The following is a 26,465-nucleotide window of genomic DNA, read 5'->3' as shown; positions in this document are numbered from 1 at the left end:
AGTTTTGCCTCAATAAAAACGTTTTTCTATTTGACAACCAGAACTTCCACCAGCTCAGGGGGACGGTGATGGGGAGTCCCTGCGCCCCATCATACGCCAATCTTTACCTGGGCTGGTGGGAGGAAACAATTGTGTTTGGGGAACGTCCTGTGGAAGGTAGTGAGAGGATAGCCCTATGGATACGGTATATCGATGATATCCTAATTTTTTGAAGGGGGACTCAACAAAAATAGTCTTAATTTGTGGTTTACATGTGAAGTAGGTATTAATACTTTGCCTTTTCTGGATATCTTGTTATGTAAGAAAGAGGATGGTAGTATCTCTACCTCGACATATTGAAAAAAACAGCTACAAATTCATTACTGAAATGGGAGAGCAATCACCCCTTGCCCTTGAAGAAAGGGATCCCAAAGGGCCAGTATCTGAGGGTTCGTAGAAACTGTTCAGACAATATGGTTTTTGATCATCAGGCCTCTGAATTACGGGATAGATTCATTGAAAGAGGATACCCCAAAAAAGTTCTAGCCAAGGCCTACGAGGAAACTCTGGCGAAGGATCGTACGACTCTTCTTTATCCATCCACAAAGGATCAGGGAATAAATGACACATGTAGAGTGATTACTACCTACTCAAATAAGGCACATGAGGTCAGAAAAATTCTCCAGAAGCACTGGAAGATCCTTCAGATGGATGAAGATATAGGGAGCTATGTTAAGTCCATCCCACAGATTACATGTAGTGGGTGCGTGGCATGTAAGGTGATCACACAGAGTAAAACTTTTGAGAGTAAGGTGACTGGAGAAATACACTATATCAATTCCTTTATAAATTGCAGCTCTAAAGGGATAATTTACAAAGCCACATGTCAGTGTAATATCGAATATGTGGGTACAACGAAAAGAGAACTCAGGAGGCGTATAGGTGAACATTTGCGAGATATTGTTAATAAAAAGGACATACCCTTAGCTAAACATGTCAACACCATGCATGAGGGCAAAGTTGATTCGGTCAGGTTCATAGGTATTGATAAGGTCAAGTTTCCACAGAGAGGTGGGGATTGGGATAAAGCTCTACTTCAAAGAGAGGCCATATGGATACATTATCTACGCACGCCGGCACCTAGTGGACTGAATGAACAAATATCGTAGAAATGTTTCCTATAGGTCGAGGGACCATCTAGGGAAAGGAGTGTAGGGACAGCCGTCGCTGAGTGGGGGCGCCACTGCGCAGGTCTAGGTTGCCAACCTCCGCTGTCAGGTAGGGATTGGAACCTAGGGCCAGTGTAGAAAAGATTTTATGTGCCATGCCGTATCCTTTTGGCCTCTTTTATGGGGCTTCCTTTTTCGCCAGGGTTTCCTTCATTCAATTTTAGAAATATACCATTCATTTGCCTGCCCTATGGTGTGTGTTGTTCTCTCTACCCCGTACTTCAGATGCTGACCCTTGGTTTAGCCTTTTGGGTAATGTTCCAAATGGTTTGTTGCGGACAAATATGTGTTGGTCTTAGCCTCCTATTCATGCCTGCTTAGCTGTCTGGTGAAGATAGCCCTATGATGGGAGGCCATGCTTAACCCTTAAGGGGTGGGACGATGGATGCTTCCTTTTTTTTTAAAAAAAGTTGATTTGCTATAAATAATTTGGTCCCATTATCTGATATGTTGCTGCGTGATTAGAGTGGCGAATATATCTTAAAATGGAGGTGAGGAGGTGTATTATGCCTCCCAGTTTTTTTTGTCTGTGGTAGTGGATTACTTTGTTCCTTCCTCCCTCCACAACCACCGCTTTGTGGAGTCCAGTTTAGGATCGGCGGTTTTGGTCGTTTTGAAGCGCTAGTGTGAGTGCCTGAGATGCGCCTCATTGATGCATACATGCGTTCCAGTAACCGGAAACAGGAAGGACGTCACCGGATGTGATGTCGGCGGGATCCCGTATGCGTTCCACCCGATGGTTTGTGTTCCAGATACCGGACATACCAGCCCACGTGACCGGAAGTAACGTAGTGGCGTGTTGTTCAGCGCGGCAGTTTAAAGGAGACATGGTGTAGGAGGTGACAGGTGGAACCCTGGGTCTTTTGAGAGGAGGATACAGGCTGTTTGGAATGGTGGAGACCCTCAGCCCCTTTTTCAGTCTCTCCTGATGAATCTATTTTAGGAGGAAACGCGTTGGGAGCAGGATACCTCCAATATTTTTTTGTCATGAATAATAGGATGACATTACACCAGGATGAATCAAGCCATGATGCACTTTAAGATTGGGCGAGATTGTTTCATTTTGCTTGGTATAACAACAACCCAAAGGATTCTTTCAGTGAGGCTTTGTTGATTTTCCCTGACATAGTACACGGTACCTTTTTGAATAGAGGTCATGTGGGATTTTACTGTATAGTCCATGGTACCTTTTTTGTTAAAGGGCATGTGGGATTTCATTGTATACCTAATTTCGGAGCGCATACATGGTATCTCTATATGATTGTTATTAAAAATGTTAACCAACACTAGTAAGGGTAATATTTAACTGTATGATCCTCAATGCTCTGGATGAATTGAGGTTGACTTTTCTAAACCCTACATACTTGGTATTTGGCATTTTGAGGTGTGGTTTGCATGTATACACAATTATAAGCTATTGATGGTAATTCTGAAGTCCCAGGGTTCATTATTTTGGCCCATTGGGGTTTTTTTACTTAAAGAAAAATTTTAATATATATCTAATAAATGTTATATTTTAACTATCTTGCTTAAAATTTGATTGATCTGGTGGTTACCCCGATAGCTTGTTATTTGTTGTCCAGAAATAACATATTGATGACTATAAGATTGGTGGAGGTGTCCAATACTGGACACCCCCTCACCGATCAGCTGATATCTGCTCCCGCTCCAGGCTTTGTTTAGTAGGTGCTGTTGGATACTGCAGATATCAATTGATTGGTGAGGACATCAGTCTCATACGGATAGGTCACCAATATGTGAGTCCTGGACACCCCCTTTAATTCTACAGTTACGAGGTCACTAGGAGGCATGAAGAACACACAGAGACCAGACAACGATGTGCGATCACTTATTTATTGCTGCCCAAATGCTCTCATTCCTTAGCAGAATATACAGAATCATTGAGACATGGTTTAAGATGACAACTGTGGGGGTCCGTGAGCGAGCACCACCCCAAAATCACAGGAGCGTCTGCTTGGTAATGAGTCCACAGACGTTCGCAGATCTGGTAGCTAATCTGTACAGTCAGGGGAGATTGAAATCACAAGTATCAACTATCAAGTATCAACAAGTATCAAGACCCCCATACACCCCTATAAAGTCGGCCGAACCTGCCAGTATCAATGGGATCGGCCGACAGTCTAACGTCCAAGGATCCAGCACTATGGATTCCCACTGGCCGTCGATGGATGAGTCTGACAGCAGCTCTCATAGAGAACACAGGGGCGCTTGGTCAGACAGTCCTAAAATATAATGAGGACTTGGGAGAGACAGTTGCTGACAGCTATCGAATGTGTATGGGGGTCTTTATTTATGGAGGGTCTGCAATAATGGACTCCCAGCAAGGTTATCCAAGTGAAATGTAGTACGTGGACCAGAGCATGGCTCTTGGCTCTAACTTCAGTGGGATAAAAGACAGCAAGGAAAATCATGAAATCTTTCCTTCTCCTTTAAGAAAACATGGCGACACACATTCAGGGCTACATGTTTATAATGTGTATTTTTAATAGTTTTATTGCAGTGTAGACAGTGGCTATCTATCCGAATGTGTAATCCCTGATGATATTACAAAGTATAACATAAACTCCTCACCCCCTTAAGATGAATCCATCGTGATAATAGTTGGAGGAGGAATCTCTGCATTGCTCGGCCGGACCCCCGGAGGTGTATACATCGGCTATACACAGCCCCACTACTGAGTGGGAAATGTCCAGGGTTAAGTTCAGGCAGTTACACATTTGAGGCGCGAGGTCCCTTTAAGCCGGAGACCTTGTGTTGATTGTTGTTTGTTTTCTTGCTACATTGTAGCCTTTGATTTTATCAGTAGGATTTGGTAAGTAATAATTAGAGATGACTTACAGCAAGTCAAGGAGACTTGACATATAGGACACAGGAGTAAATCATCCCTGGGGGGGGGGTCCGGAGCTCAGACAAATTACTGGGGAAAGAGGAAAATCTATGAATAACCTTTCAGCAGACGCTTCGGTATCGATCCCCCACCTGTGGCCAATGAACACGACGTAATAATCTGATTTGTATAAACAGATGGACTGGATAATGTAATATCCTGGACCCTGAGGAGCAGGGGCCCTAATCAGAGAGAAGCGGGGGCCCATTTATGTATTTATAAATGAGCGGCAATCGATGATGTAGCGAGTCACCGACGTTCTCATCACGGTCATTTATAGTAGTCGGATACTTTTTGTTATTTTCGCTTGTTAGAGCGATCGCTACTATCCTGTCCGCTGACGACTCGAGGATGTCGCCCCCAGCAGCGATCATTGTTAGGTCCTCACTGATCGCACAATTACTGGACAACGATGGAAACTTTCAATATTTGTATATTTTACATTTGTAGCCGCCAACGTAAAGAACACTTAAGTGTTAAAGACAGAACTGAGCGATATTAACGTGGAGGGGATGTGACAAATCACGGGCCCCCAGAAAATCATGGAATAACGTCTGTAAGGGCAGAGGGCACAAAGTCAGTCCTACAATACATGCACACAGTCATACACAGAAAACACACCATGTGCATATATCTGCACACATAGACTGGCACATGACTTACTCTTTGCAAAGACTATTCTAAGCACCAGGGGGCGCCCATTACAGGAGGAAGAAAGTCGATTCCAACAGCTAAACAGGAAAGGGTTCTTTACAGTCAGAGCAGTCAGACTGTGGAATGCCCGACCACAAGAGGTAGTGATGGCCGACTCTATAACAGCTTTTATACAAGGGCTGGATGATTTCCTCCATACACATAATATTGTGGGTCATAGATAATTTAATTTAAAAAAATGTATAATTATTAGTGGAGAAAAGTTGAACTTGATTGACCTAGCTAGGTCTTTTTCAACCTATGTAACATAAACATACATGCACACAGTCATGTACATGCACAAGTACATGTGGAAGCACGCACCGTTTTTACATACTGGCAAATGCATACAGACACACACAGATGTTATACATGGAGACAAACACGTCCACAGTCAGACACACACAATACCGCCAATAGCACTGGCACTGATTCCCCACGCTGCATCATACTTTCAATTGTATCAGCATCCTGGATGCCGATACCGTTGAAAACAATGATTTCACTCTCTTTGACGCTCCCTTTCCCAGCATTCCCATCATTCCCCCTCTGTGTCTGAGCTCTGTGACATCTCAGTGCAAAGAGCACAATGACGACACGACAGCACGCCCTCTGTGCTGACAAGTGCAGAGGATCAGAAGACGCTGAGGAGACTGGAGCAGCGGGGGAACAGGGAGAGGTGAGTATTTGTTTATTTATTTTTTATGTATGGAGGACTATATGGGGCCCATAATACTGTATGGAGCACTATGTGGTGCCCATAAAACTGTATGGAGGATTATGTGGTACCCATAATATCATATGGAGGACTATGTGGCGCTCATAATACTGTATGGAGGACTATGTGGGGCCATTATACTGTATGGAGGACTTTATGGGGCCCATAATACTGTATGAAGGGCTATGTGAGGGCCATAATACTGTATTGAGGGCTATGTGAGGGCCATTATACTTTATGGAGGACTATGTGGTGCCCATTATACTGTATGGAGGACTATGTGGGGCCCATTATTCTGAATGGAGGACTATGTGGGGCCCATTATACTGTATGGAGGACTATGTGGGGCCATTATGCTGTACGGAGGACTATGTGGGGCCCATTATTCTGCATGGAGGACTATGTGGGGCCCATTATTCTGAATGGAGGACTATGTTGGGCCCATTATACTGTATGGAGGACTATGTGGGGCCATTATACTGTATGGAAGACTATGTGGGGCCCATAATACTGTATGAAGGGCTATGTGGGGGCCATAATACTGTATTGAGGACTATGTGAGGGCCATTATACTATTTGGAGGACTATGTGGGGCCCATTATACTATTTGGAGGACTATGTGGGGGGCCATTATACAGTATGGATGGTTGTATTGGGGCTATTATACTGAGTGGAGGAGTGTGGGGGCCATTATACTGTATGGAGGCCCATTATACAGTATGGAGGGCTGTATGGCGATGATGTTTGGGGCATCACACTTTGCTGGAGGGGAGTGTACAGTAGGGTCATCGTACCGTGTGTGTGGAGGGTACTGTGGAAGAATTCACTGTGGGGGTATCATACTGTGTTTCGGGGCGACACTATAGTTGGCCTCCTTCCTAATGGGGGCAATGAAAGGGCAATCTAGAGGCTTCAATAGGAGGAAAATTACTTTGTAAGGCTGCAAAGTTGTGAGATCTGCTCTTCTGTTACCCCAACGAATACTAAGGCTTTTTATCTCTGGGGGGGAGGCTCAATTCGAACTTCTGCTATGGGACCCCATGATTTCTATGTACGCCCCTGCACATACATGTTCACACAGTACATACTTGCTCATACAAGTGTGTGTAGACCATATAGGCAAATTGCTTCTTCAAAGAGGAAGAGGACATGAACTCTAGCACCACCTACTGGATGTAGCAATCCTTGCCACATGACTTAGGAGAAAAGCTAAACCAGTTACTCTATTTTCAGACACATGTTTTGGGGTAATTTCCCTCCCATGGCCTATAAGTCTCCTTACACTGGCATCTCCACAAGGAGAAATGTTACTTCGTAGGCAAATCATACCATTGCTATAGGGCCAATGAGAAAGGCGAGCACAGCTCCTGAGGACAACCTCCTTTGGATTTAACTGTGTTAAAGCAGATCTGTCACCATATTTCACAGTGCACACTGTATACATTATTAGACAGGTCTTATTCCCCTGGTGAGGCTGGTACACTTATCTTGAAAATGCTTGTCAGCATGGCTGTATAATTCTAATATTAAGATGAGCAGCTATAGAAGGAGACATCTCATGAGTCCTAGTGTATTCAATCACCACTGACCCAGCCTGACTGACAGCTGCAGCTTGTACTGAACAGTGTGAGATCTCAGCAGCACCAGGGAGGAGGGACACTGAGGATCTTTCAGTCAGGCTCAGAGGTATATTTTCTTAAAGGATTATACAGCTATTCCGATAGTTATAAAGTAAGTACAGCAGCCTCATCGGGCCTAAAAGATCTAACCAATAATATATGGGCACGACATATGGGCACATGACGACCGGTATGGGCACAGGATGCCCCCGCTGAGTTTTCCAAGAGGAAGAAGCTTCAGGACACATCGGCGGTTTTTGTCTTGAAGTGTCTTTTTGGTCGTTTCCTGAGCGCATGGTTCATAGCTTTTGCCCAGCGGTATTTTTTATCCTCGTGGTTTCGGTCACATGTAGCAGTGGGGGGCGAGATGGAGTTGAAAACTGAGCCCGCATGAAGTTTTGCAAAATTGTTCCTTTATTACCCATCGCATTGGAAGCCCTTATTAATCATGTAAGAAACTTTACCCTCTAAAATGCACCTTCTCTTTTTCGGAATATGTTTGGGGCGGGGGAGGGGGGTGTGGCATCACAGTGACCCTCTAAGGATTTTTTGTTTTTGCCCTTCAACCAATATTTTCGTCCATATTTTGCATGCAGATAATGCGGCGCAGGTGAAATATTGTGATATTATTTCCCAACTAAGTGCTCCCTGTAACTATACCCTGTCTGGTAGGATGGACGGGTCCGGTAACACCGTCTGCACACAGATTTACTGAGCTGTCGCTGCAGAAACCCAGCAAATTCTCCATGTCCAATCAACAGCACATGAAACAATTAGACGCGGTCATTCAGTATAAAGGATGGTGGTGTTTACTTAATTCTAAGCAATGCAGCAGGTCGACCATAAGTTTATTCATAATTGAAGACTCTGCTCATCGGTTTGCGGCTTGGAAAAGCAAAAGAGGTTGGAAGGTTTTCATGGCACAAGATAGATCCACAGCGCCACCTAGTGGCCATGATTGTAATCCATACATTTCCAGTCCCAACGTACGGCGCTGTCATCTCCAGATGCAATATATTGTATGAATTGGATTTTCAGATCCACGAAATGCACTAACTTTCTTGACTGATTTAATTCAGCAGCACGCCTAACCTAAGTGTGCACTGATCCTGACATCCAGCGGGTCAGCATCTCCACAATGCACATCAGCAGAACAGGCTTTATACAGGCACTGAACCAACAGGGAGCCCAAGTGAAATATAAGAGTGTGCAGCAAAGAGAGAGTAGAAGACAGCAACAGTAACCGCAGCTCTGGATGTGACTGGAGTATAAGATGAAACAATCGCTGTCATGTAAACAAACTTTGCATAAATCCATAGTGAAAGGGAATATATGAAACTTTGTAGTATATCTTATCAGAGAAATCTACTTCATTCTCCATTTATGAGCCACTTTTTCTCTCCCTCCCCTCATCCTGAACTCATCGTCCACTCTGAAAAACTGCTAAACAGCATCTTGGTCAAAATAATCCAGCTCACTGAGGTATCAGATTACATCTGCCAATTGAAGTCTTTGGAGAAGGAAGGGGGGAAGAGCACAGGAGAGAACAGTCAGAGGCAGATATAAACACAGGTGGTGTTGCTGCTTTCAAAAATTGTTTATTGCAGAGCTGAAATTCAGAGCTAAACTGCTCAGTACTGCTGTATAATTTCCTCTCTGCTGCTTTGTAGTAAGCGCTTGATCTCACCTCAGAGCTGGATTCATAGCTACATTGCTCAGTATTGCTGCACAATGTCCTCCATGCTGTTTTCTAGTATGTGAGCTGGATTCACAGTTACACTTTTCAGTACTATTGTATAATGTCTTCCATGCTGCTTTGTAGTAAGTGTTTTATTTCATCCCAGAGCTGGATTCACAGCTACATTTCTCAGTATTGCTGCACAATGTCCTCTATGCTGTTTTCTAGTAAGTGAGCTGGATTCACAGTTACACTTCTCAGTACTACTGTATAATGTCTTCCATGCTGCTTTGTAGTAAGTGTTTTATCTCATCCCAGAGCTGGATTCATAGCTACATTGCTGCATAATGTCCTCTATTCTGTTTTCTAGTAAGTGAGCTGGATCCACAGCAACATTGCTCAGTACTGCCATATAATGTCCCCCATGCTGCTTTGTAGTAAGACTTTTATCTCATCACAGAGCTGAATGCACAGCTACATTGTTCAGTACTGTAATATAATTTCCCTCCATGCTGCTTTGTAGTAAGTGTGTTATTTCACCCCCAAGAGCTGGCTTTGCAGCATCATTGCTCAGTACTGCCTTATAATGTCCTCCATGCTGCTTTGTAGTAAGTGTTTTAGCTCACCCCCAGAACTGGTTTCGCATCTTCATTGTTAAGTACTGCTGTATAATGTATCCCATGCTGTTTTGTAGTAAGTGAGCTGGATTCACAACTACACTTCTCGGTACTGCTGTATAATGTCCTCCATGTTGTTTTCTAATAAGTGTTTTATCTCACCCCATATCTGTATTCATAGCTAAACTGCTCAGTACTGCTCTGTAAGGTCCTCCATGCTGCTGCTACTTCTAAACCTGTGTTACATAGAGACAGGAGAGCAGGAATTCCTCATGTCTGTGAATGTTGTGCATAGGTGACCGCATAGCAGCTCGTCTCTACCCACTAGCTCAGAGACGATAGAAAATCAAAAATAGAGAGCTTGCAGAGGGAAAACTGGTTAACGTGCTTAATACAAGCAATATAATTGGCAGAAATATGTATATTCTTCTTGTACTCAGACAGGATAACTTATTCTGAAAGTCACCTATAACATCAGGGATACACTTTAAGATCTGTCCATAATTTGTGTAATCTGTCAGGAACAGATACATTGTATTTGTCATCTTGTTACTTATCTGGATTGAAGAAATATTTTGCTACTCTAGATTTCAGAAATACAAATTAGGTGCAGTAAACGTTTTGTCGGTCTGCCGGCTCATCGATGACAATTGATGATATTCCGATGAAGTCATCGTCATAATCCCGAGGTCAGAAAACTTTACAAATAGGGACAAACTCCTATGTAAAAAAAAAAAGTCCAACTCCAAAGATAAGGGCACCATGATGGCATGTGAATACGATCATACAGGGGTAATTATTAGAGACCAGATCTGGATTATCCCGCACTGATCTCCTCCCCATAAGCAGGACGATACTATGATCAGCCATGGTGGCACAGACGGGAGCGGGGGCCAAGTGCGAGCCTCCCAGAACCCACCGCACGTGTAGATAAGCAAAGGTTTAGGGCAGAGATCTGAGACCTGCTGTGTGCAAAGTATTGGCGGCTCCCAAAAATCCCCCCATTTGGTCTTTCTGAACAGGTCACCAGCACATCATCATCATCATCATCATCATCACTATGTTACATCAGTATTTTCATTTGAAGGATATCTGAGGAAGAAGAAGAGGTCCGGCTGCTCGTTCAGAAAACTTCAACCTCAGAATATCTCTACAAAACGTCATCTTCCATCGTCTTTTTATGGAAAATATAAAATAACATTTTCCAACAATTTAGAACAAAATGCCATACAGTGCCTAAAATATTGTCACATGGTGATTTCATCTACAGTAATGTAATACTGTATCCAAACAGTGCCATACAGTGTCCAAAAATACTGCCATATAGTGCTCTATATAATAGCTCCATACTATGCACAAGCAGTGCAATACAGTGCCCAACGTGTTCTCATATAGTAATGTATTCAATAACACCACTAAACTGTCCACAAACTGAGCCATACAGTGTCCAAAAATACTGCCATATAGTGCTCTATATAATAGCACAGTACTGTGCACAAGCAGTGCTATACAGTGTCCAAGCAGTGACCAAAATCTTGCCATGGTGTGATATATTCATTAATATCACTAAACTGCAGAAACAAGGCCACAGTCTCCAAAAATACTGCCAAAGAATGCTGAACTCTATAATGCAATTCCGCTGGTGCCATACAATGTCAAGCATTTCTGCAATAGAGTAATGTGCTCTATATTCCTACCATACTATGCTCAAATAGTGCCATGATGTGCCCAAATAATACTGTCATGGAGTGATATACTCTATAATAGCACCAATCAATGGCATACAATATTCAAATAATACAGCTATACAGTAACATACTCCATAATACTTACATACTGTGGACAAACAGCGCCATACAGTGTTGAAGTAATATTGTTGCAGCAGAGTGATGTACTGTATAACAACACCATATTATGCACAAATCATACCGTGCGGTGTCCAAATAATACTGTGATAAAGTAATATACTATATAATACCACCATACTGTGCATAAATAATGACATAAAGTACCCAAATAATACTATGACAGAGTGATTTAACCTATTATACCACCATACTGTGTGCAAGCACTCTAATACAATGTCCAAATAATTCTGTCATAAAGTGATAAACTCTCTAATATCGCCATACTGTGCATAAACCGAGCCATAAAGTGGCTCCCTGCTTAAGCCATTACATGTCCAGGCCCGTCTGAAGTTTGATAGAGAGCATTTGGATGATCCAGAAGAGTATTGGGTGAATGTCATTTAGTCAGATGAAACCAAAGTAGAACTGTTTGGTAGAAACACAACTCGTCGTGTTTGGAGAAAAAAAAAATGCTGAGTTGCATCCAAAGAACACCATACCCACTGTGAAGCATGGGGGTGGCAACATCATGCTTTGGGGCCGTTTCTCTGCCAAGGGACCAGGACGACTGATCCGTGTACATGAAAGAATGAATGGGGTCATGTATCGTGAGATTTTGAGTGCAAACCTCCTTCCATCAGCAAGGGTATTGAAGATGAAACGTGGCTGGGTCTTTCAGCATGACAATGATCCCAAGCACACCGCCAGGGTAATGAAGGAGTGGCTTCGTAAGAAGCATTTCAAGGGCCTGGAGTGGCCCAGCCAGTCTCCAGATCTAAACCCTATAGAAAACCTTTGCAGGGAGTTGAAAGTCCGTGTTGCCCAGCGACAGCCCCAAAACATCACTGCTCTAGAGGAGATCAGCAAAGAGGAATGGGCCAACATGCCAGCAACAGTTTGTGCTAACCTTGTGAAGACTTACCGAAAACGTTTCACCTCTGTCATTGCCAACAAAGGATATATAACAAAGTATTGAGATTAACTTTTGTAATGGACCAAATACTTATTTTCCACCAAAATTTGAAAACATTTCTTTCCAAATCAGAGAATGTGATTTTCAGGATTTGTTTTCTCATTTTGTCTCTCATAGTTGAGGTCTAACTATGATGTCAATTACAGGCCGACCTCATCTTTTTAAGTGGGAGAACTTGCATAATTGGTGGCGGACTAAATACTTTTTTTCCCCACTGTATACAGTGTCCATAGACTCTGACATTAAGTGATATACCCTATAATACTGCTATATTGTGCACAATCAGTGCCATGTGGCATTTGCGGCAGTTTCTCCATCTCTACCTTTCCTGCCTCCTCCTCCTCGTCCTCCTCCTCCGATAATGGAGGGTATAGCAGAATGCTACTACAAGTCCCAGCAGTGGCTTGCAGCAAGTGTCCTACATCTGGAATCTCAGGCCTCTGTATTAATAGGTTTCAGTGGAAACATTAATTTACGTAACGACTCATAACGTTTACGAGAAGATTCTCCCGATCCCAAAATTACAGATTTCATCTGATAAAGGGACAAGAAAAATATCCATTACCGGAGTGAGAATCCCCCCTCCCCGACGCTGCATAGCTCCCATCACGAGCACATTAGAGCAAGATGGATGATATCACCAAGGTGTCAGCTTTAAATTAACCCTTAGCACTCTGCAGAGACTCCCTCCAAATTAGTCCCTTCACCTCCTTAGAGGTGCAGAGCTCGGCCTCCTTGGAAGTCAAGATTTACAAGATATGATTAATTCCCACCTCGCTGATGAAGAGAAAACGGGCTTTAATTTAAAGGAGGGGTGCAGTGTGGTGACCCTGAAAATCAGTCTTTGGAAAATTGAAATTTGACAGCTTATATGTTTGTCCCTAATGATTCAGGCTGAATTCGGAATATATAAAAGTGAGAGGGACCCCCTCTTCCTCGTTCATACATGCACCCCCCTATAGGGTACATGCAGAATTTCCCCTGCAAGAATGGACCTCCGGGCCACTCTTCATAGTGACTCTCCACCCCACCTTGGGGGTCTCGAGCACCAGCAGCACCCCTCTCCTACCCCCATATTTATATTGTAAAGGAATATTCCAGGACCAGGAATGATCCAATCCCCCCAAGTTCTATTTGGATTCATTCTGCCCAAATTGACCGAAAACTTTGATTTGCATCAAATAAATTCAATCCAAATTGAAAGTATCCTGAGGTTTATTGTGTCTCTAAACCCAAAAGTTTAAAAAAAAAAAAAAAAAAAAAGGGGAGAGAAGGGGTTAAAAAGTCCTCCAGGAGATATTGGATCCAGTTGGATAAACACGTAGGTGGGCTGCGCTGCTGGAGTAAATCAATTCTTGAGAAATGATGATGATGATGATGAAAAGGCTTTTTATTAACAACGCGTTTCAACGCCGTATCGGTGTCTTTTTCAAGTAAAAAAAAACAAATGTGTACAGCATGAGAATGGATGGGTTTTTAGAGGCCCGAAATGGATGCCAGTTACATAGGGAACACCCAGAGGAACACTTAAACCAATGGGTTGAAACGCCTTGTTAATAAAAAGCCTTTTCATCATCATCATCATCATCTCTGAAGAATTGATTCACTTCAGCAGCGCAGCCTACGTGTTTATCCAACTGGATCCACTGGTCTGAACTGAGCGCTCTCCCATGCTGCTTGCAGAGGTAGCATTGCCTCTGCAGCACCAGAGGAGCGCAGGGACATTAAAGCAAACTAGATCCAGTGATCTGGCCGGCTTCAGTGCAGCGTTCACAATCTCTAAAGCAAAAACTTACAAGTGCTGCGCTCCTTGCCTAGGAGACTGATCACCTCTGATAAACAATTGAATTAAAAATCCCTCTTGAGTGGTGGATTGCAAAGTTTTTAGGAGAACCTTGCAATTTTTCCCCTTTAAGTTGATGACTCAACCAGTCAGTTGTAGATCAATAAGCTAAATGTAATCAGGTGCATACATTTCAACATCTTCTACCTGTGCTCAAATATTGAAAAAGTATAGCATGAGTAATTCACTGATATACGTCCATTAGCCGGTCTGAGCGTGGAGCAGAAGAGCCGCAGTGAATACGACTACCCAGTAGTCATCTTCAAAAGGGTATGAAGACTTTTGCAGCGGCCTTTAGCAAGATTTTGACTGTCAGACTCGTTAGGACTCTTCAGGGAGCTGCCCTATGTAATATTAATCCTCCACTGAGGGATTAACAGAAAACTGCACAGAATTATATTATTTGTTTAACATAAAACCTCAGGAGTGGCTGCAGTTCTCTCCAGTATGTTACTTATCAAATGTCACACAGGAGTCCAAGAAGCTGAGATATAAGGAGCTGTTTGCAGAATTTCTATTTTATTTTCATTGTTATCATGGATAGATTGTAATGTTTTGTTTGGCCTGCGGGGGAGCTGTAAGTAAAGTCCATGGTTCTCCTGGTAATGTATATTTATGGTGATGTCATATATACTTTTCTCTCAGGATTCAGTGTCTCATTGTGATTTTCTTCTGATTTCTTTAAGGCTACGTTGCGATGGGAGCTGTCCAGCCTTCATTCTGGGGACAACAACCATTGATGCAACCTCAAATGGTTCTTGGTGGTCAGTCTCCAGTTGCTCAGGTCATGCAGGGAAGCCAAACGATAGCGTGGGCTCAACCGGGCCTCTACTCTCCTACTCAGCAACAGCCATGGCCAACCCTTCCCGGCCAGTTTCCACCTACTGCCTTCATGCCAACACAAACTGTATTGCCTTTCCAAGCAGCCATGTTTCAAGGTACTTCTACCCCGGTAGCCGCCGTTCCACCAACCAGTGACTCATTGCGATCAAGTCCTCTACAACCCGGCCAGAAAGTAACTATAGAGATGTTTAAGGATTTTCAGATGGTAAACCCCCCTCCGGTGCCATTGCGGCAGACAGATCCAACGTCCCTCTCTTGTACCTCAGAGGCCTTCTCAAGCTACTTCGACAAAGTTGGGTTGGCTCAGGATACAGACGATTGTGACGACTTTGATATCTCACAACTAAACTTGACGCCTATGACTTCCACTTCACCGTCTACTAATTCACGTAAGTACCAGACCCCAGGAGCCTGGAGGCCAAGCTGAAGTGTGGCTTATGTGCCACCTACTGACCATAGATTGTGTTGTCCTATCCACCATCTTCTTAAAGGGGTATTCCAGTTTCACCAAGTAAGGGGTATACATTGTATATTCAGACTGATACAATTTCCAATTATACTTTGTATATCAGCTTCTTAGAATTTTAAGATCTCAATACCCTCTCACCCAGCCAAATCAGATCTCATACTTTGTACTGACGAGGAGCAATACCCCGAAACATCGTGTCTGCAAATTGAGATTCTGATTTGGCTTTTATCCTAAGTCATATTTCAAGGCACACAGTATCCATAAATACTAACATTGGTGCTGTCAAATTAAACAGTAACTAAACTTTATTTATTTTTATAATTTTGTCTAGTGTAGAAAGTTCTGAAACTTTGCAAATCACTTTATTAGCGTATTTGTCTCCATTCCTATAAAAAAAAAATTTGCATGTCAGTGGCTTCCAAACCCCTGTTTTTCCCATTTTTTTCCCCATTGATTTCAGAACGTGCTCATTTAGAGTACAGATGATGGCAGTGATGGGTCAGCTCAGCATCGGTGTTTCACTAGCTCTGGGGGGCTGCTGCTGCAGGAGATTGTTCTGATCAGCAGAACACTCAGAGGAGGAGACTGGCTGATCCATCACTGCCATCATCTGTACTCCACATGACTATGTTCTGATATCAATGCAGCTGATGGCAGCAAATAGACTGGGGAAAAGTAGAAGTCACTTACATGTATTTTTTTTTTTACAGAAATGAAGACAAATCCACTAATAAAGTGATTTGCAAAGTTTCAGAACTTTTCCAAACTGGACAAAATAATTTAGAAAAATGAAAGTTTAGTTACTCTTTAAGGATATTTCAGTCTCGCCCTTTGTGCTGCCTCAATCCTTCTGACTCTGCATGGGTGAGATTTTTATAAAATGCACCTATTCTTTACCTTGGACACTGCAAGTTTTCTGACACTGCTTCTGAAAAATTGGGAAAGTCGCGGCAAAATTTGGGACAATAGTTTTGGCAATTTAATGATGGTTTATTCCCGCCACTGATATATATGACAGTGCCAGTTCACCCGAACAGATTACAGTCCTTTTTGCCGGAGCAGACTTCATACACAGAAGAGGATGATCCTACCAGTCTCGGTATCCCCTTCAGCCTGAGTTTCCAGCACCAAACAAAAGTGTTCAACTCTGGGCACAGTTCACACTGAACAGGCTGTAACTTCCACGTTTGTTTGCAGCTCCAACACATAGACTGCTCAGCTTTCCTAGCTGCCCGATGCAGTCTCCATTCAGAGCGAGAATCTGGATTGTCTCTTTCCCAGCTTCAGCTCACATTTTGGCTGGTCACTCACCAGCAGCACACTCGCCTCTGCTCATACCAGCAGACACACACCTAGTGAACAGAGGCCCTGGTTCTTAGTCAAAGCTAGTCAGGTGCATCTAATCAAGACCTACAGTGCTAGGATTTAACCCAGTCTTACCTGGCTTTGCTACAGGACTTTATATTTGTGTAAACAATGCCTATTTTCAGATTGGGATTCCACACATTTTTCGGGATTGTTTGTAAAAAATTACCACAGACGGACAAACTTGGGACAGTTGTCAGTATGGTTATTAGAGATGTGTAGTATTAGAACAAAGAAGAAAGCAATGTAGATTAACTTACAATTACAGCAAGCAGAGATATTGAAAAACTTACTGAGTTTATACAGATAGTAAGAATATTGTAAAATTGTATCACTTTTCTTTATATAACGTATTATCTACTCCCAGTGAATGACCTGCAGAGAGCTGGGACCAACGTTACACAGGCTACCATCAGTAACACACTACGCCGCCAGGGACTCAGTTCCTGCAGTGCCAGACGTGTCCCCCTGCTTAAGACATTACATGTCCGGACCCGTCTGAAGTTTGCTAGAGAGCATTTGGATGATCCAGAAGAGTATTGCGAGAATGTCATATGGTTAGATGAAACCAAAGTAGAACTGTTTGGTAGAAACAGAACTCGTCGTGTTTGGAGGAGAAAGAATGCTGAGTTGCATCCACAGAACACCATACCTACTGTGAAGCATGGGGGTGGCAACATCATGCTTTGGGGCTGTTTCTCTGCCAAGGGACCAGGACGACTGATCCGTGTACATGAAAGAATGAATGGGGCCATGTATCGTGAGATTTTGAGTGCAAACCTCCTTCCATCAGCAAGGGCATTGAAGATGAAATGTGGCTGGGTCTTTCAGCATGACAATGATCCCAAGCACACCACTAGAGTAATGAAGTAGTGGCTTTGTAAGAAGCATTTCAAGGTCCTGGAGTGGCCCAGCCAGTCTCCAGATCTAAACCCTATAGAAAACCTTTGGAGGGAGTTGAAAGTCCGTGTTGCCCAGCGACAGCCCCAAAACATCACTGCTCTAGAGGAGATCTGCATGGAGGAATGGGCCAACATGCCAGCAACAGTGTGCGCTAACCCTGTGAAGACTTACAGGAAACGTTTGACCTCTGTCATTACCAACAAAGGATATATAACAAAGTATTGAGATTAACTTTTGTAATTGACCAAATACTTATTTTCCACCAAAATGTGAAAAAAATTTCTTTCCAAATCAGACAAAGTGATTTTCAGGGTTTGTTTTCTCATTTTGTCTCTCATAGTTGAGGTCGACCTATGATGTCAAATACAGGCCTCTCTCATCTTTTTAAGTGGGAGAACTTGCACAATTGGTGGCTGACTAAATGCTTTTTCCCCCACTGTATATTACAGCTCTGTGTTTCCAGCACATGACCCAAACTAATTTTATCCCTCAGAAGTAAACTATGTAGGAGACGGCACAATGGCAGACAGCAGAGTACTTGACTCGAACCCACAGGACCCGAACATCCACGGGTTCGCCCATCACTATTCATAAGGGATGAAAACAGAAACTATATTGGAAATATGAGCTCAGACGTTCAGAAAATTAGAATAATATTGGCAACGTCGACTCCCCCACCCCCCAAGAAAAAGTCAGAAGTCCTGTTGACAACCACTGAGTAAACTGTATTTGACGTCGTATTGGTTGTCAGACTGGTTTCTGAGGTATAGATATAAGACGGCTCCTCAAGGGCTTGCATCGTATGGATTGTTTTTCTATTGGTTGAAATATTCTATTATAAAAACGCTTAAAGGGATATTCCATTTTTAAGTAATTAAAGTGAACAACAAAAAGTTCTGCAACTCTAATTAGATTTGCTTAATTTTTCATTATTCACTTTAGTTACGTAAAAATGGAAAATCCATTTAAGCGTTTTTATTGAATGTATCAGTTCCTCATATCATCACCATCTTTAATGGCTGTCAGTAAATCGAAATATATTCATTTCATATCAAAATAAGAATGATTGCATTAACTGAATGTAAGCAGAGATCTTGAAAACGCTGTGGAGTGGAAACAAAAAGTACAGTTAGGACCAGAAATATTTGGTCAGTGACACAAGTTTTGGCATTTTAGCTGTTTACCAAAACATATTGAAGATGTAGTTATATAATCAATCTGGGCTTAAAGTGCCTACTCAGTTTAAATTTGAGGGTCTTCACATACTAATTGGAGTAACAGTTTAGGAATTACCTTTAATATGTAGCTGCTTCTTTTCAAAGGGACCCAAAGTAATTGGACAGATATCTCAAAAGCACTTTAATGGGCTATTCCCTCATTAATCCATCATCAATTCAGCAGGTAAAAGGTCTGGAGCTGATTCCAGGTGTGGTATTTGCATTTGGAAGCGTTATTGTGAACCCACAACATGCGGTAAATGGAGTTCTCAGTGGAACAGAAACAGACGATCATTAGACTGAAAAAAATCAAGAAATCCATCAGAGAGATGGCAGAAATGTTATCAACAATTTTGTACATACTGAAAAAAAAAAGAGCACACTGGTGAGCTCGGGAACTCAAAAAGGCCTGGACGTCCACAGGAGACACCAATGATGGATGATTGCCGAATCCTTTCCTTGGTGAAGAAAAACTCCTTCACAACATCCACCCAAGTGAAGACTGTCCAGGAAGTCGTTGTCTCAGTATCTAAGTCTAACATAAATAGAAGACTTCATGAGAGCAAATACAGAAGGGTCACCACAAGGTGCAACCTTTAATCAGTCTGAAAATAGAAAGACCAGATTAGACTTTTCCAAAAAACATCTATAGAAGCCGCCCAGTTCTGGAAAAGCAAAATGAAGATCAACCTGTACCAGAATGATGGGAAGAAGAAAGTATAGAGAAGGCTTGGAACAGCTCCTGATCCAAAACACACCACACCCTCTGTGAGACATGGTGGAGGCAGTATGATGGTGCAGGCATGCATGGCTTCCAGTGGCACTGAGTCACTAGTGGTTATTGATGATGTAACTGAAGACAGAAGCAGCCGGATGAATCCAATGTGTACAGGGCAATACTTTCTACTCAGATTCAACCATATGCAGCAAGGTTGGTTGGACGATGCTTCACAGGACAGATGGACATTGACCCAAAACATCCTGAAAGCAAAGAAGTGGAATATTCTAAAATGGCCGAGTCATCACCACATCTCAGTCCATCGAGCCGCATTTCACAGGATGAAGACAAAAGGTAAGGCGGAAAGACCCACAATTAAGCGAGAACGTAAGTCACTGCAGTAAGATGGCAAAGCGTCATAAAGGAGGAGACCAGCGATGGTGACCTCTATGGCCTCCAGGATTCAGGCCATCATTGCTGCAAAGGATTCTCCACAAAGTATTAAAAATGAGCAATTTATTTAAGATAAAGTTAATTTGTCCAATTACTTTTGAGCCCCTGAAATGAGGAGGCTTTGTAGAAAATTCCCTACAATTTCTAAATATTTCCAAGGAGATTTTTGTTCAACCCTTTTAAGGGACGTCTGTCAGCACAGAATGACTGTCCAAACCACGTACAGGCTCTCGGTGCTTCACAGCGGGAACAGTCATTTGTATGCACCTTCCCACCTGCTTGGTTCCCATCTATTTTGGTTCCCATCTTTAAATAAACCTGAAAGTCTCCACTTCAATTGCATCTCAGTTGTTTCATCCCAAATCAAAAACAGTGGCCTTCAGAGCTGAAATCACAAAGATTCGGTCACTGACCAAATATTTCTGGATCTAACTGTATATTAAAAAGTTACAAAACTTTTCAAACTTAATTTAAAAAAAATGATAAAATGAGCAATTTTTTAGTGTAACTTTTTGTGATACTTTTTGCCAGATCTTGTTGCGGGTTCCATCACGTTTTCTTGTTATTTTTTTACTGTCAGCATTTTATTCCCACTTGAACGAAATGTCAGTAAATGACAAATCTCTTCATTTACCATCTTACGAATCCATCCGCGGCAGCGCCGTTCCTTTCCGTGCCTGTGGCTCGACTGGAAGTGTCCTTTTTCATTAGTCAGGACATTAATGACGACGGTATTTGCCTTGATATCAAAATTCATCAATGACTCCCAGCTAGGATCTCGCTGCATTTCCCTAAGAAGATGGCGCCAAATAAAAAAAAAAAAATAAAAAACGATTCTCCGGCGCCTTTACCCTGATGAATGCATTTGTTTCTGTATGAAAAATGCATCTCAACAGGTTTAGACGGCGAACAGGCTGCAGAGGAAAATTATTAGTTTCGAACCACTGACTCCAAAAAGAATTTGATGGAGTCTGTTTAACGTCTGGCAGGCAAATCTGTAATATAAAATGAAATATGGCTTTCATAACAGACCATGTTCTTTATCTATCCTCTAACAAATGATTTTTTTTATCTCCACCTAAGCATGTCCTCCAGAGCTGCGCTCCTTCTCAATGTCATTTTAATACTCTCCATAATTTTTAGAGGAATGGGCGCTTTCTTAAAAAAAAAATATATATATATATCATGTATTCTACAATGTATCCTAATTGTTTCCAATGTCATGTCTACTCCAGCCCCTACTCCAGCCCCAAGGCAGAGCTCCCCATCAAAGTCCTCGGCGTCTCACACAAGTGATCCCATCGCAGACGACATCTTTGAAGAAGGCTTTGAAAGTCCCAGTAAAACTGTAGAAGATGCTGTAAGTGGTTCTTACATATTCACATTACAATCCCTTTCTCCCCCCAGACAATAAAAACCGGTAGACGAAAAGTCTTTCCCGGGTAGATAAAGGCAGATTGGTCTTTTTTTTGTAAGTTCTTTTTTAGATGCCTGAAATGCGTTAGTAATTATTTTATGTTTCGGAGGGACTTGTCATATTAAGCTACACAATGTTAAATGGGGGAAAAGGCAACTAAGGTCACCAAAAAAAAATGTATCAATTTCCTAAACATCCGAGGGGTGAAAGGCATCGGATGTGATCATTTTTTTATTGTAAGCTATGGAGATCTTTACAATGGCAGACATACCATTGGTGCAACCGTGGGCCCATAAGGTACAGAGGCCACTTCTACCTCCAAAGCAGGTTGAATTGTGCGTTATGATAAGATATTGGCTCATATATTGTTCTTGCACGGGGGCTTCTTCTGTCTGTGTCCACCACTGGATCCTGACCATGACCATGCCAAAGTTAGGAAAAAGTTACAAAAAGTTGTGAAATTTGAAACAACTTTTTACACTATGGCTACAAGACCATATCTAATGTCTACTGGGATGGCTACATTGTTTCCCACTTCAACTTGATGACCCTCTGACTTTAGGTTGGGACTTCATGGTCATGGTGGTCACTATTGAGGTTGTCTCCACTAAATGAACTCTCGCTACTTTTTACTGAACTTTTTCTAACTTCTTCACAAGATGGAAAAAGTTAAAAAAAAAATGTCCTAAAATTGGGTGGCCCATTATGACCTTCCGTCCTGGTACAGTGATCACAAATAATGACCCAACTGGATGTGACAAGCACAGTGAAGGTGATGCCAACCACAAAGGGCCCATGATGCTTCTTCTAACACTTTCTATGCTTTCTGTACTAACCTGATCTTTGCCTCCTTTCTCCAACCTGTCCTTGTCTTCTTGTCTTGTAGCCTGATGCTTCTCAGGCGGTAGCCTCTGCTGATGTAGACGAGCCCAGTGGTGACTCTATAAGCCCACAGGTCGGGAGCTAGAGAGCACAGACTGGGGTAGGTATCTGTCCTTCCGACTAATCCTTCTGTGGCGTCATCCATCTCACCACTTTCTTGCTTGGTCTTCTTTACCGTTGTGTCTGTGCCCATTAATACAAGTCACATCAAAATGTAATGATTTTTATTTTTTGATTGATGGTGTCTGGTGGGATAAGAATAATGCCCCTGGTGGTACAGAGGTTAATAAAAAAAATCCATGTCCTCCTATAAGCTTAACAATAATCTTTATTATTGTAGCTTTATATCCCTGGTTATAAGGTTAATAATGGGATCAGTAGTGCATTTGGAGTATTATCCCAGCTGTCTGGTGCACTTATAATATTACCAAGCTCTTTATTATAGTAATCCTGGAGTCCCTTCCATATAATGATGATAATAATAATAATAATAGTCTGGAGCTGAGCGAAACTAATAGATTGTGTTACGAATTTCCGAAAAAATCAGAATTTTTGGATATTTGATTTGTGCAAATCCAGTAAAATAGCGGCTTAGGGGGGTTACAATAATGAAACATAATATACTCATCTCTCCCAGGCCCCCACCTGACTCCTTACACCACCTCCGCCACCTCCGCAGCGCCCTGGTCCTCCACACAGGTCTTCGGTTCCTCCGGTGCTGAGACCACTGCTTGGCCTCATGAAGTTGGAGGGAGAGGGAGTATATGATATTTACATCAATAATGTATGTCGCCCCCAATAAGACCATGTCAGGTCGTTCATCGGAAAAATCGAGCACTGGAGAGAAGGAGCTGAGCAGGTGGCGGTGACGTCAGGCGACGGCCTAGGAGAGGTCGGCATCATGAGCTTTAGTATTTTAACTTTCCAAATGTGCATCAAATCCTGAAAATATCAGATTCGCCCAAATTTGAAATTTTTGGGAAATTCATAACGAATTTTATTCCTTATAGATAGATTCACTCATCTTTAATCATTATAAACCTGGTGTCTAGTAGTCAAATATATGTCCCTGGTGTCTAGTGGGTTAATAAATGTTTGTCTATTGTCTAATGGGTTAATATATAGACCCCTGATGTCTAGAGGATCACTAATAATATTATGGTCAAAGAGTGGGTTATCATAAGTCCCTGGTGTCTGGTGGGTTCATAAATGTATCTTTGTTGTCTAATGGGTTAATAAATAGACACCTGTGGATTAATATACCCCTGCTGTTTATAGGATCACTAATTATATAATGGTTATAGAGGGGATTACCATATGATCCTGGTGTCTAGGGGGTAAATAAATTGATCACTGTCATCTAATGGGTTAATAAATAGACCTATTATGTCTAAATGATCACTAACAATATCATGGTCATAGAGTGGGTTTTCATTATGCCCCTGGTGTCCTGTAGGTTAATAAATATATTTCTGTTGTCTAATGGATCCTACAAATCTCTCCCATATCTAGTGGGTTGATAATTTTAACCATAGTGTCCTTTATCTACATATATATGACCTGTGGTTTATTAAATAGACCTCTGATGTCTAGAGGATCTCTAATTATATCATGGTTGTGGAGGGGATTATCATATGACCCTGGTGTCTAGGGGTAAATAAATGTATCCCTGTTGTCTAATGGGTTAATAAATAGACACCTGAGAGTTAATAAACCTCTGATGTCTATAGGATCACTAATAATATCATGTTTATAGAGTGGGTTATCATAAGCCCCTGTTTTCTAGGGGGTTAATAAATGTATATCTGTTGTCTAATGGGTTAATTAGTCACCTGTGGGTTAATAGACCCCTGATGTCTATAGGATTAATAATAACATCATGGATATAGAGGGGGTTATGAAATGTCCTTGGTGTCTAGGGGGTTAACATATTTATCTCTGTTGTCTAATGGGTTAATAATTAGACACTTGTGGGTTAATAGACCCCTGATGTCTATAGGATTAATGATAACATCATGGTTATAGATGGGATTATCATATGACCCTGGTGTGTAGGGGGTTAATAGACCTCTGATGTCTATAGGATCACTCATTACCATATATCATGGTTATAGATGGGATTATCATATGACCCTGGTGTCTAGGGGGTTAATAGACCTCTGATGTCTATAGGATCACTCATTACCATATATCATGGTTATAGATGGGATTATCATATGACCCTGGTGTGTAGGGGGTTAATAGACCTCTGATGTCTATAGGATCACTCATTACCATATATCATGGTTGTAGATGGGATTATCATACGACCCTGGTGTGTAGGGGGTTAGTAAACACTTAGTGATCCAGGTGAAGGTGACACTTAGGCTCCAGATACTGATATTTTTTCCCACCTTTAGGTCAGATCAGAAGATCCTATCTACGCTCAGATCAGCAGACCTAAGAAACAGCGATAACGAGCTTGTTGCGCTCCAAGACTTGACTGAAGCTACGGCTGGATACAGTGACTCAATGGCGGCATTCTTTCCATTGAACCATAACAATGGGTTTTACCTGCGTCCTGAAAGAAGAAGGGAAAAAAAAAAACCCTGGTGAGAACGGAGCACAGGGGGAAAAAAAACGGAAGCCGCACCGGCTCTAACATCATTAACCTGAAAGCTTTGCAAGGAAAGTTGATTCTAGACTTGATCATTAAATTAATTTTTTTTTTTAAGGACGTGTTTAATACTTTACTACTCTTTCCACGATTTTTTTTTTCTTTTTACTTTTTTTTTTTTTTTAAATACAAAGTAACAAATGTAATGTAGCAAAAAGTTACGAAGTTTACACCTTTTTTTTTTTCCTTCCTCAATGTTTTATTAGAGACTTTTTGAAAATGTTATCATTGGAAGAAAGTTTTCTTAATTTCACAAGAAGTTGCTAGAAAAGTCACTTTTTTTTTTTTTTTCCTTGGAGGGGCGAGGGTTGGAGGGGGGAGGAGGTCACACTTTCTGAACACTGGGTACTTACTATAAGAAAATTAATATTGTTTTTTTTTTTTATGTTTTTTTTTTTGTACTATGGCCTCTTGGACTTGCGAGAGGACATTGGAGGCCTGCACCGTTCTAGACACTGTATGGAGTAACGGACACTATAATGACCAGATTGTTATTATTAACAATGGAACTTTCTAATTAAGAAGTTGGGAGGTATTTTTCCTCCGCACTTAACCTTGCTGCTGTTCGGCTATGCAGACAAGATTCTTCTACTCGTGCCATTTTTGAAAAAAAAAACAAAAAAAACTTAATCATTTGCCCAAAAAAACTCTAGAATAATGCCAAATCTGAATTTGGGATAAAAATCAGACTTTGTTCTGGAACTTTGGAGGCATGAAATTTGTTATAAAAAAAAAAAGAAAGAAAAAAAAAAGTTCTGTGATTAAACAAATCATCTCTGTCTCTTTTGTACATTAATGAAAAAAAAAATTGATTTTTATTTTATAATCGTGACATGAAATTCTTGAAAATGGGGAAAGGCTTTAAATAATTCACTGAAAAATGACAGGTTTTGTAAAGTTAAGAATTTTTGTTTGTTTATATATTTTTTTTTTATTTGAATCTAACACATTGGCTGTTACATTGTAGCAGGAAAAAATAATACAAAGTGACATAAACAGGGTTCATATCACATATTTCTTTTTCCACCTGCTGAGTAATTATCCTGTCAAAATCTAATAAACTGAATGGGGATTCTTCTATGACCATTTCTGTTTTATTAGGAGGAACAGAATTACTTGTGAGACTTATGAAAGTGTTCTCCAAAGAGTCGAATATCATTCCTGTTCTGATAAAAAAAAAAAAAATCTTCCGCTATCCTTCATTATTGAACTATAGTCTGTCCGGGTTGTGTACTTAGAAACTAAAGAGGAACAAAAAAAAATCTATGAAAAACTTGAGTATCAAGACTTTTTTTTACAGGCTTTGGAAACAATTTATTCTTTTTTTTTTTTATATATATTTCAATGTTTTTTATTCATTTGTAATTTCTTTTTTAGATTTTTTTTTTAATTAATACTGCAATTAATAATTATTAATACAATTTTCCAGTAAGGTAGT

At 41.4% G+C, this 26,465-nt stretch overlaps 1 protein-coding gene across 12 annotated transcripts in view; it reads left to right on the top strand.

Moving 5' to 3' along the window:
• DAB1 (DAB adaptor protein 1) overlaps window positions 1-26,247 on the top strand; it is a 1,162,683-nt gene extending 1,136,436 nt beyond the window's left edge. For 2 of the 12 annotated variants that reach the window (XM_073643713.1, XM_073643715.1), the window contains 4 exons: window positions 14,791-15,336; window positions 21,308-21,432; window positions 22,376-22,471; window positions 24,771-26,180. In XM_073643713.1, the coding sequence (XP_073499814.1) occupies window positions 14,791-15,336; window positions 21,308-21,432; window positions 22,376-22,456 (752 nt within the window). In that variant the 3' untranslated portion in view covers window positions 22,457-22,471; window positions 24,771-26,180. Of the gene's footprint in view, window positions 1-14,790; window positions 15,337-21,307; window positions 21,433-22,375; window positions 22,472-24,770 lie in introns of all 12 variants that reach the window. The other 10 variants (XM_073643720.1, XM_073643714.1, XM_073643725.1 and 7 more) reach the window with 9 other exon arrangements.
• Window positions 26,248-26,465: the final 218 nt, after the last annotated feature.

Source organism: Phyllobates terribilis, unplaced genomic scaffold (assembly GCF_046119375.1).
Source record: "Phyllobates terribilis strain yellow unplaced genomic scaffold, ASM4611937v1 Scaffold_8__6_contigs__length_399053987, whole genome shotgun sequence".
Classification (NCBI taxonomy): Eukaryota; Metazoa; Chordata; class Amphibia; order Anura; family Dendrobatidae; genus Phyllobates; species Phyllobates terribilis.
Note: the sequence above shows the minus strand (reverse complement) of the source record. Positions and strands in the feature narration are given on the sequence as shown.